The following is a 19,230-nucleotide window of genomic DNA, read 5'->3' as shown; positions in this document are numbered from 1 at the left end:
AGGAAACTAGAGCAAGAAAGCCCCTTCCCCTGCACGGGACACGGTCGCACTGCAGTTCCTTCTCCATTTTTCCCTGCTGGGATTTTGGGCTTGCCACATGCACCTGGGGTGTTTGTACAGCCCCTGGGGCCATGATTTGAATTGTCATCCATGAGGAATCTGGCTCCCGTTAACTACATGGCCGTGGGGCCAGCCCAGAATATACTAAGATTTAAGATAAAGAGTTGTAAGACCCTAGTGTTCCCCTTCCTCCTCCTCTTATGTACCTCATGCTAGTTTCTCATTTATGTTTTCAAGTATTACAGTGAAATATTAAAGAGAAAGAGATAAAGGGTATCTGCCTTTGAAGGAACAGTGTATGAGTCGTGTTCCTCAGGTGAGCTGTATAGGGTGCAAATGTTTAATTTAATGAAACCCTATCTTGTTCTCAGTTTAATATATTTGCTGCTGTTTATATAATTTTATTAGATGTTCAAAAGTATATTGTGCTAATTTACTACAAAAAAAAGTGACTCTTTTGGTCTGTTCTGCCTGTAGAAAAGAAACAGACCTACGTCATTTGCTGATGAGCTGGCAGCTCGGATCAAGGGGGATGCTGGGAGCCGAGCCGAAGAGCAGCCGACAGGTGAGCCCAGGTGCTGTGAACGCGTGACCTGTAAAGCACTAGCAGGTGGTCAGTGAAGCGCAGGGCTGTCTGTTGGCTTTACTCAGGGTGGAGTTCCTTTTTTAATTACTAAGGTGTAAGAGACTAAAATTGTAGTTCCTAACTCTTTTTGGGTAACTGTGTGGACCCCACAAGAAAAGCTTGTACGTGTACACATCGATATAGCATTTTACACACAATTTCAGGGCTTCATAGGTACCTCAGAGAACCATGGACACCAGATTAAGAGTCTGTGGCTTGGGACCAGCAGTTAGCATAATGGCTATGTCGCTGGACTCCCATGTAGTCGACCACGGTTCGCGTCCTGGACCTGGTGGTTTAAACTCACGCTGGGTGCGTGTGTGTGCATGCCCAAGATCCCGAGATGAGAATGGAGGAGAAGGGATTGTGGCGTGGCCATCCCCCCTGTGGGGTGATTTCTCGCTTTCTGTCTCTCTCTCTCTCTGTCTTTCTGGTGAGTGCATGTGCCCTATAGCTAAAAACCTCTCCACTAAAAGAAAAAGAACCTGTGGCTTAATATTTACTCCTATGTTTTGAGTAACTGAGAACATATGATGCAGTATGTTCTTGTTATTCCAGAAGGTAGAAAAATAGAACTGATTTTTGGTACGTACAGCCCTGGTGTGCACATGACCTTGATGTGTAGGTGGAACCTGCCTCTCTCAGAGACAGTGTAGCGCCTATGCTCTGGTGGAGTGGGGACGCGGAGGTGAACTTCTCGTTTTTAGCTGAGTCATGAGGGTGCTGGACATGTATGAGGAGTTAATGAGCCAGTGCTGTATATGAAGGGTGGACTGAGCACCATTAAAGCTGTAATAGTTGTTAAACTTTACCTTCAGGTGAAGCGAAACCTCAGAAAACATTGAAAGAGAAGAGGGAAAGGAGAACTCCTTCAGATGGTAGGCTTTTTCCTTCAATTTTATTTTTTTGACTCGGGAATGTTGTTTATATAATTTATAAAATGCCTCTCTCAATGCTGACAAATGGTCTGTGTTCACTTTTTTAAAACATCTAAGAGCTGTGGGCTAGCAAGTGACATGGTGGTTAAGGCACTGTACTCCCACATGGTCGACTGTGGTTTGAGTCCCAGACCTGGTAGTTTGCTTTCTCATTTTCCTTCTTCCCTCTCTTTCTGAGTCTGTCTCTCTCTGGTCAAATTAAAATAGCAATACTAATAAATAAATAAAATAAAGTGATTCTTTAGAAAAAAAGCTAAGAACATGTTTTGGGGTTCTGGGAGAAGAGGTGGCTGTGGAGTGATAATGCCTGTGAAGATCTGAACTGTTAGATTTTGTAGTGATCATTACCTGCCTTAAAATTCTCTAGCAGTATAGAAACTAGGAATTGTTAGCATTTGTTGTCATAAAGCATATATCAGGCCCTTTTTAAAAATTTATTTTTAAAATTTATTTATTTTAAAAAATTAGCTGTAGAGCTTATGCACTTACCTGAGAGAGAGAGACAGAGAGAAAGTGAGAAAGCACCTCCTGACAGGGCGGGGGATGGCCACATCGCAATCCCTTCTCCTCCCAGGATTCTGAGTATATGCACTCAAGTGCCCGGCATGTTTTCAAGCCGTGGGGTCTGGGACTCAGACTGCATGGTCTCATGTGAGATCCAGCCACCTCAACCAACTCACCACTGACAGGCCTCAGGCTCTTTTATGTTGAACAGTAATGTCCGTTGGATTCTATCGTGACTGTCATTCTGCAGATATCTTTGTTTAGTCTTTCTTTTCTTCCCTCAGATTCTGGGGGCCTGGGTCCTGAATGTGGAAATGAAAGTCTAGATGAAGGGAGATTGTTAAAGAGTTTACTCTGTGTTTCAGGCACTTACAGACTTGAGAGTAGGGGAGCCCAGAGAGCCTATTGAGAGAGTTGCAGGTCTGGTCAGTGGTTTTTTAATTTGAAACTCAAATAAAAGTACTCCTCGTTAGATATGGCTAGGTCAACTGTGCCGTCTTGGAGGTGCTGTGGAGGCTAACCCTGGGATTTGGGTTTCAGAACCGTCTTTAACTCTGCCTGCAAAACTCTGTCTATTAGATGAAGAAGACAACTTATTTGCACCCCCGAAGCTGACTGATGAAGACTTCTCGCCATTTGGCTCTCGAGGTGGCCTGTTCAGTGGAGGGAAGGGACTGTTTGATGATGAGGATGAGGAGGTGAGTCAGTGGTACCCAGCAGTGCTCTCCATATGGGGTCATGGGCCCACAAGGAGACATACTCTTCGTTCCCTCAGTGGGAGAAGACGGGCTTCCTGCTGGAAGGTGACTGTGCTTTCACATTTGGGGATGTTCTGAACTATGAACCACAGACTGTATCACAGTATTGTATCCTGACGTTGTTTGTTGGGTGGGGCGACAATATGGAATTTTAATAGTGAATAATTTACTTGAGGAGGTGATTGTTTCTTACCTTACGTGTTGTCTTCCACTTTTGTATTAAATTCCTGGATTGGCCTAAATTATTCAACGGTTTGACCTCGCCAGTCCTTTCTTTGCGTTGATTTTCTGGCAGAACAGTAACTGTGCAGATTCTTTGCCTTACAAATCCACAGATGCAGCTATGTTGTTCCCTACTTTTTGAATTATTGACACATGCCTTGTTATAACCAGAGTGACCTCTTCACGGAAGCCCCCCAGGAGCGGCCAGCTGGCGCCTCTGCTCGTGAAGGTGAGGGGTGCTGGGTCCCGCAGCCTGCTCTGCTCCCTGTGCACGGAGTCCCAGAACTGGCTCTGCCCAGGAGCTCATGGCTCCCTGAAGTCGTCCTAAGCCTTTTTCTTTGTTAAGCAGAAAGTTACTGTTTTTGTCTTGGTCCTCTTTAAAGTAGTTTGTTTTTACTAATTCATGGCTTGGAAGAAAATGGAGTGTCATCTACAAACCCACATCAGTTTTCCCTCTTTCTTAGGAGAGAATTCATGACAAGTCAGACAGGAAAAGTACTCTACAGAAGTGTCAAGGAACTTTTTTATTTAATTCAAAGAAACATTTCTAACATTCTGCATGTAAGTTAGAGATAAGTAATGTCCCAGTCCGCTGTACATCAAACCATCTTTGGAGTTTTTTAAAAGCACAAATTACAGGACCTGCAGTTAGTGTAATGGCTATGTCGCTAGACTCTCATGTAGTCGACCACGGTTCGAGTCCTGGACCCGGTGGCTTAAACTCATGCCGGGTGCATGTGCATGCATGGCCATCCTCCCTGAGGGGTGATTTACTTTCTGTCTTTCTGGCGAGTGCACGTGCCCTATAGCAAAAACCTCTCAAAAAAAAAACCAAAAAAACCCCACAAATTAAAAAAAATGTATTCCACTAGGTTTGTGTGATGTTCTTGGGAATCGGGAATTAGTGGTGTAAGCGACTCCATCTCCCAGTCCTTGTGTCCTCGGCTGTGGGCTTTCTCTTGCCACCACTCTCCTCATATCTGCCTCGCTGCCGTCTAGTCTCAGCTGTCCACCTGCAGCGTCAGCAACTCGCCTCATTTCCCTCCTTTCCTCCGTGTCGTCATTTTTTTCATCATTATCTCAGATAATTCCTGCTCTTTTCATCTGTTTATTCTCATTGAATGGAGATGGGTCAATTTAGAACTATTTTTAGGAGCCGCAGTCGCTCCTGCCCCTGCCTCCCGCTTTGCTGTCCACCTTCCTTGGCTTCCCCCAGCGAGGCCGCTGCTGCTGTTTGCCTAGTCTCTGATACTCCGTTGAGAATCATGGCTCAGATTACTCCTGAGTAAAAAGGCATGGCTATTGGTAGAGAAGAAAACACTTAGAATTTCAAAAATGGCTTGTTTAGAAAAGTCAGTTTGAAAGGGCTTTGTTTGGCATGTGTTGTGTTGCATACATTTCAGGAAAGTGGGTTTAACGAGGGAAGTTTTTTCTTCATGATGTGGTTATCCCCCTTTTTTTTGGAGAGGTTTTTGCTATAGGGTGTGTGCGCTCGCCAGACAGCCCGAGAGAGAGAGAGACAGAAAGCGAGAAATCATCCCCAGGGGGGATGGCCACGCCGCAATCCCTTCTCCTTCATTCTCCTCTTGGGATCTTGGGCACACATGCACACGCGCCCGGCATGAGTTTAAGCCACTGGGTCCGGGATGCGAACCGCGGTCGACTACATGGGAGTCCAGCGACATAGCCATTATGCTAACTGCTGGTCCCGTCTCTTTCTTATTCTAGAATCTTCATCCTCCAAACCTGGAAAGAAAATCCCAGCAGGAGCGGTTTCTGTATTTTTAGGTAACATGACTTTTGTTGTTGTTGTTTTCTATATAAATAACTGTTTTATCGTTTTTTTAAATTGTCATCTTCTAAGGACTGCCTGGGGAGTTAGGAGGTTCTGGGAGCTTCAGAGGGCGTCAAACAACTCACAGAAGGAGCTCGTTGACTGATGTTAGTGCATATTCTCTTAGAAATCAGCTGCCTTGACATTTTTGTTTCTGAGTGCCCAGGTGATTCTGTGGTGTAGGACCTCCTATAGCAGGAATGGGTGGAAGTTATTGGGCCCTGTTAATGTGTTTTGTGGATGAACTAAAACTAAAGGTTCTTGGTGGGTGGTACTGGTTTCCTCATGAAGTCGGGGGCCCCACACTGGCTCACAGCTGTGACTGTCCTGTTCTTCTACCCCAGGGGACACTGATGTGTTTGGTGTCACCTCTACTGCATCTCTCGAGGAGCCCCAGAAGATGGAGCAGCCCATTCCAGGGAAAAGCCCAGGCCTCCCAGCTCCTGCCGGCCTTTTTGATGATGACGATGATGACGATGACTTTTTTGCGGCCTCGGCCTCACGCAGCAAACCTTCCAAGACAGGTACCAGTTCTAGCCTCTGTTCCTGGGATGGGAGCCAGCAGAAGAGGGCTGCTTAGGAAGGACTGAGCTGCCTCGTTCTGCTTCTGGCCGTCTCAGAGCCCTGCTCAGGCGTCCTTGTCCTCGGGTTGTCTCAGCTGTTCTTAGTTATGGTGTCTTGGAGGTCTCCGTTTTATGAGCCGATATTTTCTGTTCTAGAAACTAATTGCTAAGATGATTTTCCTTATAGAGAGCTGGAATCTTTTCTCCTATAATTTCTGCTCAAAATTTCTAGTTCTGACCTTTGAAATTACAGAGTAAGTTTAATCCTATTTTCTCCCAGCAGCCCTTAGTAAATTACATGAGCATAATGTCATGTTCTAGGTGCTTAACCTTTAGCTTGTCTCCTGTCTCCCAAAGGGTTCAGGTGTTCTTGACCTTTCCCTGGGGGAAGGGGATACCCCTTTCCAAGGGGATTTTCAGCCCCTAGGCCACTTTGGTGTGCTCATTTCTTCTCTCAAATTTAAGACAGTATGTTCATAAAGTCATTCCTCCAGATGAGTCATTTGTTAATTCCCAGTTGGATCTCCCAGAGGCTCCTCAGAACGAAGATGATTCGGTGGGTGTAGGGGGGTGCCCAAGTCTGCATTATTAGCAAGCTCCCTGGTGGGCAGAAATCGCTGGTCTGTGACTCATACTTAGAGTAGCAAGACTTAGACATAGTAAGTGCTTTTCCTGAATGGAAAGGTGGATGACTAAGGTGCCTGTAAGTCTCACCAGCTTGGAGAAGGAAAGGATGGCATAGGGATGGATGAAGCCATTCTTACCATTCTTTTCTAGCGTTGGGTATAAACATACGGTAGAAGTGGAAACATGAAGGAATATAATAGCCTTGTTATTTTATCTATTTATTAAATTAACTTTATTTTTAAGAGAGATTTTTGTTATAGGGTACGCTTGCTGGAGACACAGAGAGATAGAAAGTGATAAATCACCCCCCTCCAGGCGGAATGGCCCCACTTCAATCCGTCTCCTCTATTCTCCTCTTGGGATCTTGGGCATGCACACACATGCCTCTGGTGAGAGTTTTAAGCCACCGGGCCCAGGACTTGAACCGTGGTCGGCCATGTGGGAGTCCAGTGATTATACTCTCTGCTGGTCCCGAGTCTTGTTATTTCAGAAGGAGGACAAACAGAGTCATCGGATCTGGACAGATAAGCGACAGTGACTGCAGGTGGTAGTGCCTCGTGCCTCCAAAGGGCCTCACTCAGTACGTGTCCTTGGGAGTTGATTTAGACTTAGAAACAAGTCGATGCTGCTTTCTTTGACAAGTTCTGGTCTCTTGGGACATCCACTCATTGGTGACACATACCCCATTCAGTGCAGCAGGGCTTGTAGGGAGAGGTTGGAAGCCACTCAGGAACCCGTCAGCAGGGTAGTTGGGCTCTCCTAGTCAGTGAGGCCAGTGCATGTCACCTCGAGGGCACATTCTGGGTGTGTAAAGTAGAACATGCAGAAGTGTAAGACAGTGTTCAGATTGTCTCAAAATGTGTAGGCTTACTTCTGAATAACTAAAGTCAGTACGTTCTATGTCCCCTGGGGAAGTAGTAGTGTGTATACCAGGGAGGGCAAGTAGAGTTATGAGGAGATTTCAGTATTTGCTTTTGTTGCTTCTGTATAGTTTTGATTTTTTTTTTTTTAAGTACGAACTAGCCCTCACTTCTCAGATTCCTACAACAGTTGAGTTGGTGGCCTTTTCATGGGTTGTTCTTTCTGTTGGTCTCTACCTTTTAAGCCAGTCCAAGCTACCCTAACAAGGGAAACTGCTGGCTTGGAGGAGTGTGGCAGCCAGGTGGTTAAACTGCCCCATGGTTCGTTTGAGCGGCAGTTGTACTCTTTGAAAAATTCCAAAGGAAAGTAATAGTTCCACTTACTATTTATTTATACCTTATAAGAAAGTGGGATTAGTGAGGGTTATGGGGTGGGGATGAGGAGAAAGCTCCCCCAATGGGGAATTGTCATGAAGCAATTCTTTTTTCTTCATTTCTCCATCTTGTCAGGATCTGCAGCACACATACATGCGTACCTCACATGCTTTTTAAGCCTCTGGGGCCAGGATTTGAACTGGGATCAGCCATGTGGGATCTGACTCTAAACCAACGAGCCATAGGGCCAGCCTGAAAAGCACTTCTAATCTACGAACTTACTGGCAGGATTTTTGATCTTAGTGTAATTCTGCTGTGGTGTCTTTTAAAGACAAAGTCAGATCCACTACGGACATATTTGACGAGGACGACGGAGAGCTGTTCAGAGAAAAAGCAGCTTTGCCGGGAGCTGCTGCGAACCAGACAGATGAGAGGAAAGCAAGAGCAGAAGGAAAGGTGAGCAGAGGGGAGAAGGAACGAAGGGCGGCGCCCAGGTGTCTCGTTACCTCCTCGGAACCCAGGAGGTTCTGCTCCTTGTCCCGGTTAGGCTGAAAACCCTCAGACTGCAGGCAGCTGAAAGAAGAGCACGAGGAACATCTGAATAACGGCCCAGCCCACTGAGCAGTTGCCAGGATCTTGCTAAGTCTTCTCTGTATCTGGACCTTTCTGTATGTTTTTTATTTTTCTGAACTATTTGCAAGGAAGTTGTCATCAGGACGTTTTAACCATGATATTTCAGTGAACGTTAACAGCTCTGAGATGAACAGTTATTCTGGAGTAGAATCTGATTCTAGCCCATATTTAAATCACTCCAGTTTGTCCACTATAATGTCACACCCCACAAATGCACTACTGACTTAAAAAGGATCTTGTACACAGCTCATATTCTGATTTTTTTCTCATCCTAAGAATGCCGTTGGTAGCATTATTTAGTTTTTGTTTTAAAGAAATCCATCCAGACAGCGTTTCTGCATTGATTTGGTTGTCTGTCTCTTTGGTATCCTTTTCATTTAAAACTGCATCCCCACTTTTCTTTTTATTGGCCAGCTGGTTGTCTTGCAGAATATGTCACGTCGTGAATTTGCCTGATTATTTTCCTGCAGTTACCTCAAGTTAAGCATTTTTTGGCAAAAACAGAGGCAGGCAAAGTCATGTACTTACCATTCCCATTGCGTCATCTCCCAAGACACACGAGGCCCACCATCGCCTGCGGTGACTATTTAGTTACCTAGTTAAAATTGCACCCAACACGTTGGTTCATTGGAAAGATGCCTCTTTGTCGTGAATAAACTGACATCTAAAATGACACTGATGCTGTGAATACTCTGTTCTCTACTAGCCTTCTGCTCATTGTTTTACCCAGCCCACTGAGCAGTTGCCAGGATCTTGCTAAGTCTTCTCTGTATCTGGACCTTTCTGTATGTTTTTTATTTTTCTGAACTATTTGCAAGGAAGTTGTCATCAGGACGTTTTAACCATGATATTTCAGTGAACGTTAACAGCTCTGAGATGAACAGTTATTCTGGAGTAGAATCTGATTCTAGCCCATATTTAAATCACTCCAGTTTGTCCACTATAATGTCACACCCCACAAATGCACTACTGACTTAAAAAGGATCTTGTACACAGCTCATATTCTGATTTTTTTCTCATCCTAAGAATGCCGTTGGTAGCATTATTTAGTTTTTGTTTTAAAGAAATCCATCCAGACAGCGTTTCTGCATTGATTTGGTTGTCTGTCTCTTTGGTATCCTTTTCATTTAAAACTGCATCCCCACTTTTCTTTTTATTGGCCAGCTGGTTGTCTTGCAGAATATGTCACGTCGTGAATTTGCCTGATTATTTTCCTGCAGTTACCTCAAGTTAAGCATTTTTTGGCAAAAACAGAGGCAGGCAAAGTCATGTACTTACCATTCCCATTGCGTCATCTCCCAAGACACACGAGGCCCACCATCGCCTGCGGTGACTATTTAGTTACCTAGTTAAAATTGCACCCAACACGTTGGTTCATTGGAAAGATGCCTCTTTGTCGTGAATAAACTGACATCTAAAATGACACTGATGCTGTGAATACTCTGTTCTCTACTAGCCTTTTGCTTAGTGTTTTATTTTAAGAGGTGGTTTTTTTTTTTTTTTTTGCTATTAGGTGTGTGCACTTGCCAGATAGACAGAAAGTGAGAAATCACCCCACTGGGGGTGATGGCCACGCTGCAGTCCCTTCTCCTCCGTTCTCCTCTTGGAGAGGAGACCAGCCATCTGCTCAGTGGCTTTAATATCCACTGATGGTCTTTTCCTAAGCCAGTTACACTGTTAGGGGCACAGCACATGTTTTTGTAATTCTGTTTTCGGTATTTACTAGCTGGCATCCCTGAGTGGAGGAGTGTTCTCTCCTCCTTCCTCCCATTTTTACATTTTTTTTAAGTTTCTTTTTTCTTCTGATAGAGAGAGATAGGGAAGTAGGCATACCTGACAGGATCTTCATGCCTCAGTTCACTTCCAGATCCAGCCACGCAGTCCGTGGCTTGCATTTTGCATTCCTGACGTGTGCAGGGAGGCCCCCGGATGTGAACCAGAGACCTTCCCACTGGGTTCAGCTGCGTTCCTGCTGTCCCACTCTCTGGCCCGTCCTCCCATTTTAGTATTGCGTGGGATGGTGGGTTCTACCCATTACCTTCATAATACTGGTAACAGATAATACCATCATAATACTCTTGCATAAAAAGCGCATCATGACTTACCCAACAACCTGATGTGATTTGATGTGGAGACAGACCTGTACTGGGCCAGGGAGTGGCCACCCATCAGTCTAAGCTCTTCAGACTACCGCCCTCTGCTCTGTCCTGCACAGTCTGAGCCCTCCTTTTTCTGAAGCACCCTCATCATATCCTATGCTTGCTCTGGAACCTGGACTTTCCCCTGCCCACCACCCAAGGCCCAGCCCTCAGGCAGTCATGGAGAGTGCTGACAGATGAGCCAGTGCCTGGGTGTGTGACAGCCCTGAGAGTGCTCCTGTCAGTCCTCCGCCCAGGTGCAAGGTCAGGTTCCGAGGACAGCCTCCCTTCCACCCCATTTCTAGTCGCACACGTCCCCTTGGTGCACCGCTCGGCCTCGGCAGTCTGTCCCACACCCTCTGCTGGAGCTCGCTCCTCTCTCCTCACACGTTCCCTCTACCTGGAGCGTTCTTGCCCGTGTCATCTCCCCACATCCAGGCCTCGTCTGTCCTAAGCACAGCACTGTCTCAAGGAACTGTTTCTCCTTTTCATAACATAAACTGGCTTTGAAATTCTTTCTAATGATACTTCTCTCTTTGTTTTAATTCTCTGTGTGAACTTTAAACACACCCAAAGTCCACGGCATCTTTATCCCCTGGTACATGGCATTGCACCTTATGGTAGCAGAGGCTCAGTACATTTTCTGAATAAAGAATGGTTGAGTAAATCCTCATTTCCAGATAGCTTACTTTTTTTTTTTTTTCTAATTTGCTTGAGGGCATATGGGCTCACCAGAGGGTCAGAGAGAGAGAAGGAAAGTGAGAAAGTATCCCCCATGTGGGATGGTCACACCACGGTCCCTTCTCAATTCTCCTTTCGGGGTTTTGGCCACACATACACATGCACTCAGCATGTTTTTCAAGCTACTGGGTCACGACTCACCTGTGTTGTTGGCCACGTGGGATTCAGCAGCCTTAGCCACCGTGCCACCGGCTTGCCCTCCATTTATCTTAGCTGTTGATCTTCATTTTTATTTTTCCCAACACAGGTTGCCCTTCCTCCTAGCAAGAATGTCAAGCTCTTGCCAGAGACCAAGATTCAAAAAGGTTTATTTTCAGATGAAGAGGACTCTGAGGTATGGAATTCTTTCTATTCTGGATGTTAGTTTGTGAGCGTGACATTGGAAATGATTTCTGAATTAGGTAGAGGTAGAAGACTTTTTGTTAAGTTCCACAGTTCTTTGAAAATAATCTTCAGAATATACAGTCTTCAGAAAGTGATACATAGACGGGCCTTTCCAGTTTGGGGCTTAAATCTATTGCATCTCTTAGAGGAGGATTTTTCTTCCAGATGCCCCAGTCTTTGGTTGTTTGAGAGTCTGCAGGGTGGTGGGGCGCTCATGCCATGGTGAAGGTCAGCTGCTTCCTTTATTGGCCACTCCACTGACTCGGTAGTGGGCTCAGTGCCACGATGCTGAGTGTTCGGGCTCCGCTTGCCATCTAGTCATGACTGGTCACAAGTTGCGGTGGCCCTGGCTCACAGACTGCCTCAGTCTTCCCAGGCCTGCTAGGACAGCTTTCCCGAGCATCACTGTTGTTTCTGACTCCCTCAGGCCGAGGTCTTTTTACAACTAATTTGAGGCTACTACCCTAGGGGATAGGAGGCCTGTGTGAGAATGTAATGGGAAATGATAAGTCCCCTTCACGGAAAAATACCGGCCATGGCAGAAGTTTATATATCATTTCAAGCATTTGTGGACTCTGGTTAAGCTCTCGTGGGTAGCTTTGCACCCACAGCCAGGATGAACGTGGCGCTCTCTGGCAGTGCAGTGATTCCCCTTGACATAAACAACACCTGCGAGGCCTGTATGTCACTGAAGGCTGCCATACACGTGGAGCTAGCCGAGTCCAGTTAAGCCAAACCATTGATGCCCGAGGCACATGCTCCCTGCTGTCGCCTCCCTTCCTCACTGTCTGCACCCCTGCACTTTGGGGTCTTGGACTGGCTCTGCGCCCTTCCCAGAATCTGCACGCTCACATCCTCACCCCTCCTGTTCTCTGGGAGGCCTCTCCTGACCACCCTGCACACAACAGCAGGTCTGCAGCATACGCCCCGCTGCACTCCTGCCTGCACTCTGTGTCATTGTTTCCCGCGGTGCTCATCGCCCCATGATGGTGTATGTTTACTTGCCCGTTGTCTGTCCTCCCAACAGAACAAGCAGCATGGAGCAGGGACGTTTCATTTCCTGCTTGTGTCCCCCATGTCCTGTCTCTAATTCAGTGGTTGGTAATTGTCAACTAGATTTAAAAAACTAAATGTGAGCAGTCTCAATGACTTAGGAGGTATTCTTGTTACTTAGTGCTATAAAACAAATCACTCCAAAATTTAGTGGTACGAAGCACTGCTAATCTGTTGTCTCTGACGGCTCTGGAGGTTGACGGGGCTCTGCTCTGCAGTTGTCAGTGAGGGTCTCATGTCTGGAGGTGACTGGGCTGAGAGTCATGTAAGTCTCATGCCTGGGTGGGAGTGACTTGGACAGCTGGGGCTCCTGGGCCACCCCTCCATGCAGTCTCCTGGCATATTCATGTGGTGTCTCAGGAATCCAAGTGAGAGTGCTGAGAGGAAGCTGGCTGAAGGCCATGGCACCTTTTGCAGCCCGGCCTTGGAGGTCAGTGGTGCTCCTTTTGCCACATCGAGGCAGTCATAAAGCCTGTTCAGGGTCAAGGGGAGGTGCTGTAGCCTCCATTTTTTTTTTTTTGAGAGATTTTCACTGTAGGGCGTGTGCGCTCGCCAGACAGACAGAGAGAGACATAGAGACAGAAAGCGAGAAATCACCCCCCAGGGGGGATGGTCACGCCGCAATCCCTTCTCCTCCATTCTCCTCTCGGGATCTTGGGCACGCACGCACACGCACCCAGCGTGAGTTTTAAGTCACCGGGTCCGGGACACGAACCGCGGTTGACTATGTGGGAGTCCAGCGACATAGCCATTACGCTAACTGCTGGTTCCCTAGCCTCCATTTTTGATGGTAGAACTGTAAATGAATTTGCAGACTCATTTTAAAGCCACCACCAAAGGCGTCGGCCCATGTGCATCATTGCAGAGTGAGTGTTTTATTGGATACCGTCAGGATTCTTAGGCAGGGAGAAGTCAAGCTGTGCAGTGTCAGAGACCCAGCTTGGGGCCAGGAGGAAGAGTTCTGCACTCTTGCCTGTGCATCCCAAGGGTGGAGCTGAAGCTCGCCCTGCGAAGTCATCTGGGGGGACATGCTCGAGGTAATGGAAATGGCTTCTTTCCCAGTGCCAAGGGAAGGATCAGTTAAGGAATCAAAATTGTGACGCTGAAACTTGTTTTTCATTCTTGCTTTGCTTTGCCTTTGTTTTCTTAAAGTAACAGGGTCCTGTCTTTTGCTGATGTGTAAAGTGCAGGAGATGGAAAGCTGGAGTCATCCCCCCACCCACCTCCCCATGGCCTCTTCTACCTGGACAAACCTACAGGACGCTGGAGCATAGACAAACCCACTTTGCTGGGTTAATGAACTCATTAGATCTATTTAGGGAATAGACAACTGATTTCATAATTTTCAAAATTATCCAAAGAGGTTTTAGAAAATGTGTTCTCATTCTTTTTAATTGTCTGACCTTTGCAAATTGAAGTTTCTCTTCCCAAGGGAAGAATAGTCCTATTTTCTGTTTCTGACTTGTGTGATTCAGTTCAAGGATCTTCCTTTGCAGTATAGGCTGACATTTTATGTTGTCTTTGTTATTGCCAGAGTGTGTTCTCCCTAGAGAGATATACAGGGGAGGGAAAGCAGCCTTCAGTGGGCGTGGTCATGCTGCAGTCCCCTTTCCTCCATTTCTCTGTCCTACCAGGATTTGGGGCACATGTGCACATGCACCCAGTGTTATTTTTAAGCTACTGAGTCCAAGATTCGAACTGTGGGATCTGGCTGTGCCACAGTGCACAGGGCTTAACTCCCAAGCTCCAGGCCTGCCCAAGGCTGACATTTTATAACATTTTGAAATTTCTTTGGAATCTAGAGGTCTTTTCTTGGTTCGCAATATCTCATAGTTATCATCCATATAGAACAGAAAGTATTTTGAATTAAAATATAATTTTTACTTATTTAAAGGAAATACCATACTCTTAGGAGAGATGTTTCTGTTATAAATAAAAGATATGTAGATGCAGTAATTTGGGACTCTAGCCTGTTTCAATGACTGAATCTGTTTAATCTCTTCAACTTTAGACAGAAAAGGAAGTCACTTCCTTTTTGTTTGTTTTTAGCATAGTTGGACATTTATCAGAAAAGTTCTTCCTGCCTTACATCATTCAGGTGGGGGTATAGAAGCCTGTGGGGTCCAGGGAGGCCACTGAAGAAACACAGGCCTGTCTCTTTAAGGACTCTGTCTGAGCTGCCTTCTCTGACGGGAAAACCAAGCACGAGGCAGCCCTCATATTCTGGTCTTTCACGGTTTATATGGCCAATGCTTAAAAACCAGAACACGCCGTTAACAACAGCTTTGATCTCTGTCCAACAGGATTTGTTTTCTTCTCAAAACACGAGTAAGTTAAAAGGTGCATCTTCGCTGCCTAGCAAGCCCCCTGTGTCGGTCTCCCTGTTCGATGATGAAGATGAAGAGGTGAGCACTGTGATGGCAGACCCTGGGTACTTAACCTCGATCAGGAGGAGGATGTGGTGGATGTAACTGTATGGCCAGAGGCTCGTGCAGTAGGAAAGGTGAAAGGGAAGTAGTCAGGCACCCCGAGGCTTATAGAGTGAAAACATTTCTATTCTGCTTTAGCGACTCCTCCATAGTGTTCCTAGCTGTACAATGGGTAGGAAATTAGACTCTTCACCCAGTTCTTGTAGAGGGCTTTCCACATTTCATTTTTAAAAATACGCTTTTGAAAATACTTTTTAGAGCAGGAGTCTCCAATTCGCAGGCCATGCTCCATGGCCTCTTGGGAGCTGGGCTGCTGGCCGGTGCCTGTCAGCTTAGAGAGCGGGTGGGCGGTGGGCGAGCAAGTGAGCCTTCCTCTGTGTTTGCACCACTCCCCATCATTCATGGCGCTGCCTGGGCTCCAGCACCCGTTGGATCAGCAGCGGTGCTGGATTCTCCTGGAGCATGAGCCCTGATGTCGTGTGATTATTTCATCGTGTGTTGTAATGTGGCCATGGTGGAGATGGGGTGCAGGGTGGATGTGGTGCGACTGGGTCATCTCGGCACACCACCCTCCCCACCTCACAAGTCCACGGAGGTAGTGTCTTCCACGAGCCATCCCTGATGCCAGGGAGGCTGCAGACCACTGTTTCAGAGGACGGTCTTTATCATACTCAATGATCCATAAGCATGTCTTGGATAAAGTTGGGGTAGAAAGGAGAAGAAAGCCTTGTCCTGACCTTGGATGGAGAGAGCAGAGTGAGGGAGAAAAATTGAGAAGACACAGCAAACCTGAACCTTATGTAGTATTGCATGGTGGCTAAGCTCACAGACTTTGGCATCAGACCCTGGGTTCATATTCTGGCTCCCGCTGTTGTAAACCAGGGACCTTGAGCAAGTAACATAACCTTTCTGACTCTCCTGTGGCGTAATAGTGAATGGGGTTGTGGCAGCTGAAACAGTAACAAACGTGAACCGCACGTGCATGGTGAATGCTAGCACGGTGTCCCTAGTATCCCCACTAGACACCAGCCACTGTTCTCGTGGCCTTTCCCGCCTCACCACAGCTCCTTACAGGCTCCTTTCATTGATCTGTACATTCACCTGCCTCACCTGCCGTAGCATTTGTTAAGGGCTTTTCCAGCCTAACAGGCGCAGCCCCCCTGGTGGTTTCTGGTACTGTAATAAAACTACCTTAATATAGATGCTTTTGGAGTGTTTGTCTATAAAAGAATTTACAGATGCCTTGTACTGTAAAAATCAGCCCTTAGTACACCAGACATTTGTTTAGTAAACTAGTATTTGACCTCATATTATCTCTTTAAACTTCACTAGAAGCAAGTCATGCCTTCCCTGTGTTCCAGGTATGTGCCTGTCTTAGGTGTAAAAGAATGAAGAAAGCCTCAGTTCTTTCCTTACATCCATTGCTCTGGGTTATAATTCGTAGAGAAGTGTGAGCTGCTATTTGCTGTAGGGACTCTCATGCCACTCACAGGCTCAGCCTCCTCAGGCTCCATGAGCAAAGAGGGGCCTCCCACAGGAGGACTAGAGGGCTGCAGGTCTTCTTCGATCTTGTGACCTGGTGCTTCCTCCTGCTGCCTCCCAGCTCTGCTGTCTTCAAACGCTGTGGTTGTCTGTTCCTGGCCACGGGTGGAAAGTGCAGTAAGAAAGGCTGGAGAGTGTGTTTACTAGCATTTTGTGATTGTGTTTTCCTTCTCCAAAGGAGTTATATTTTGTACGGCTAGAGACTTATTCCTTAACAGTCTGAAAATGTAAAATATCTTACTATTTCTATTTTATATGTATGAAGTTACATCTTTCTTCCTTTTTTTTTGTTTTTTAGGATAATCTTTTTGGGGCTACAGCTGCTAAGAAGCAGACTGCATCTCTGCAAACTCAGAGTCAAGAGAAAGCAAAACCCCTTGAACCATCCAGAAAGAAAGCATCTGCCTTATTGTTCAGTAGTGATGAGGAGGTAGGTGTGGGCTAAGATCTCTCTTAAGGAAAGGATTTAAGACTTACAGTTGGAACCAGCAGTTAGCATAATGGCTATGTCGCTGGACTCCCACATAGTCGACCGCGGTTCGCATCCTGGACCCAGTGGCTTAAAACTCACACCGGGCGCGTGTGTGTGCGTGCCCAAGATCCCGAGAGGAGAATGGAGGAGAAGGGATTGCGGTGTGACCATCCTCCCTGGAGGGTGATTTCTCGCTTTCTGTCTCTATGTCTCTCTCTGTCTGGCGAGCGCACGTCCCCTATAGCGAAAACCTCTCAAAAAAAAAAAGACTTACAGTTATCCTGAACACTTTTTATTTACTACCTACCGTATATCTAGTGAAGTTTAGTAACCAAAGATGTTCACAAAAAGTGACTTTATTTATTTATTTATTTAGAGGTTTTTGGTATAGGGTGTGTGTGTGCTCACCAGAAAGGCAGAGAGAGACAAAGAGACAGAAAGCAAGAAATTACACCCCTGGGGGGATGGCCAGCCACTATCCCTTTTCCTCCAGTCTCCTCTTGGGATCTTGGGCACACACGCACACGTGCCTGGCATGTTTTTAAACTACTAGGTCCGGGACTCGAACCATGGTCAACTACATGAGAGTCCAGTGACATAGCCATTATGCCAACTGCTGGTCCCTCAAAAATGACTTTTTTTTTTAAAAAAATATATTTAGTGAAATATGTTAAGGAATAATCTTTTCAAAACAGTTAAGAATGAGTATGGCCCCCAAACTATAGCATATGCTAATTCAAATTTGTGGGGCAGACACCAACTCATCACACGGTTCATGGCTGCAGTCCTTGAATACACAGGCAGAATAACAAGAGAAATGCGTGCATTCAGTATTCATGTAAGGTAAGTTTCACCTGCTATGGGAGCCCTCAGAAATGGAGACCCAGAGAATGGAAACACATGTATATTTTTGCTAAGTCTGATGAAGAAGTGGATAGGCATTATTGGTCGAAGAAGTGGAGAACCCATGACTGGTCCAAAAGGGGTATGATCGAATGGTAATTAACTGGGGAACTTACCCCTTCAGGCTACTTTGGTCAGATTCTTCTCTAAGTCTTCAGACATGAGGCCCATCTTTCCTTCCAGGTATGAGGAGGATATACATATCTTTAGAATGAAGTTCTTGTGACCTTCATTTATGGCCTGTGTCAGGAGAAAAGGACAAGGACACGGTCAGAGAGATGTCCCTGTTCTGGTTTTCTCAAATGCCAAGGTGCTGTATTTGGGGGTAACATGTCCTCTGCCCTATCAGTTATGCGTTATCTTGTTAAATGACTGTTGTATCTCATTAATTTAGAATAGCTCGACGTGGGAGGAGTAGTCTATGCAAGTATAACTTCTTTATTGTAGGAGTCTTCACATCATTTCCATTTTCATCTAAACACATGTAGTGAAGTCATTGGTGAATATGGCTTAGCTACCGTTCAGATTTATCTGTGGGAAAAACTTCAGATATCAAGCTATTAAAAAATCTTAAGCATTGAAGCCAGCAGGTGGCATAGTGGATAAGGTGTTGCACTCCCACATGGCTGATTGTGGTTTGAGTCCCAGACGTGGCAGCTTGAAACTCATGCCAGGTGTGTGTGTGTGCATGCCTGCCCAAAATCCCACGGGAGAATGGAGGAGAAGGGATTGTGGCATGGCCATCCTTCGTAGGGAGGGGGGTGATTTCTCACTTCCTTTTCTCTCTTTGTCTCTCTGGTTAGTGCACACACCTTACAGCAAACATCTTTCTTTAAAAAAAAAATATAGGGCCGGCAAGTGGAGTGGTGGTTAAAGGCGCTGGACTCCCACATGGCTGACCACGGTTCAAGTCTCGGACCTGGTGGCTTGCTTTCTCACTACCTCTCTCTCTCTCTGATTAAACTGAAAAATAATGATATAATAATAAAGTTAAATAAAATAATTCTTTAACAAATAAATAAATAAATAAATAAATAAATAAATAAATAAATCGGGACCAGCAGTTGGTATAATGGCTATGTCGCTGGACTTCCATGTAGCTGACCATGGGAGTTCGAGTCCCAGACCCTGTCGTGGCTTAAACTCACACTAGGCGTGTGTGCGTGTGTGCCCAAGATCCTGAGAGGAGGATGGAGGAGAAGGGATTGTAACGTGGCTATCCCCCCTGGGAGTCGACTTCTCTCCTTCTGTCTCTCTGTCTTTCTGGTGAGTGTACACACCCTATAGCAAAAACCTCTCAAAAAATAAAAAATCCTAAGCATTAAACACCCTTGTGTGTTACAATAATTAGTTCTTAATATTATAGGCAAGTCATGAGGGCATGAGGTAGATAAACTGTAGGCACGTACATGTAGGTACATACATGTTATAACATGGTGTGAGACTGCGTCCAACCTGCCCTGGCCTCCACAGCTTTGATTCACAGAGAACAAAGGACCACTTGAACAGGTGTTTTGCAGTTCCTTGGTTTGAAGGGGTGACTGTAGCCTGGGCGAATTTCCTTAAATG

General features: G+C 45.9%; 1 protein-coding gene across 3 annotated transcripts in view; it reads left to right on the top strand.

Annotated features, from left to right (window-relative positions):
- Positions 1 to 19,230, top strand: part of WASHC2C (WASH complex subunit 2C) — a gene marked incomplete at its 5' end in the record, with an annotated part of 51,781 nt that overhangs the window by 11,835 nt on the left and 20,716 nt on the right. For all 3 annotated transcript variants that reach the window (XM_006147692.3, XM_014587555.2, XM_014587554.2), the window contains 10 exon segments: positions 538 to 625; positions 1,504 to 1,563; positions 2,707 to 2,825; positions 3,279 to 3,336; positions 4,836 to 4,895; positions 5,286 to 5,465; positions 7,698 to 7,822; positions 11,126 to 11,212; positions 14,619 to 14,720; positions 16,585 to 16,716. In XM_006147692.3, the coding sequence (XP_006147754.2) occupies positions 538 to 625; positions 1,504 to 1,563; positions 2,707 to 2,825; positions 3,279 to 3,336; positions 4,836 to 4,895; positions 5,286 to 5,465; positions 7,698 to 7,822; positions 11,126 to 11,212; positions 14,619 to 14,720; positions 16,585 to 16,716 (1,011 nt within the window).

The sequence above is a fragment of the Tupaia chinensis genome, unplaced genomic scaffold (genome assembly GCF_000334495.1).
Source record: "Tupaia chinensis unplaced genomic scaffold, TupChi_1.0 Scaffold000217_1, whole genome shotgun sequence".
Taxonomy (NCBI): Eukaryota; Metazoa; Chordata; class Mammalia; order Scandentia; family Tupaiidae; genus Tupaia; species Tupaia belangeri.
The sequence above is the reverse complement of the archived record's forward strand: the minus strand, read 5'-3'. Positions and strand labels throughout refer to the sequence as shown.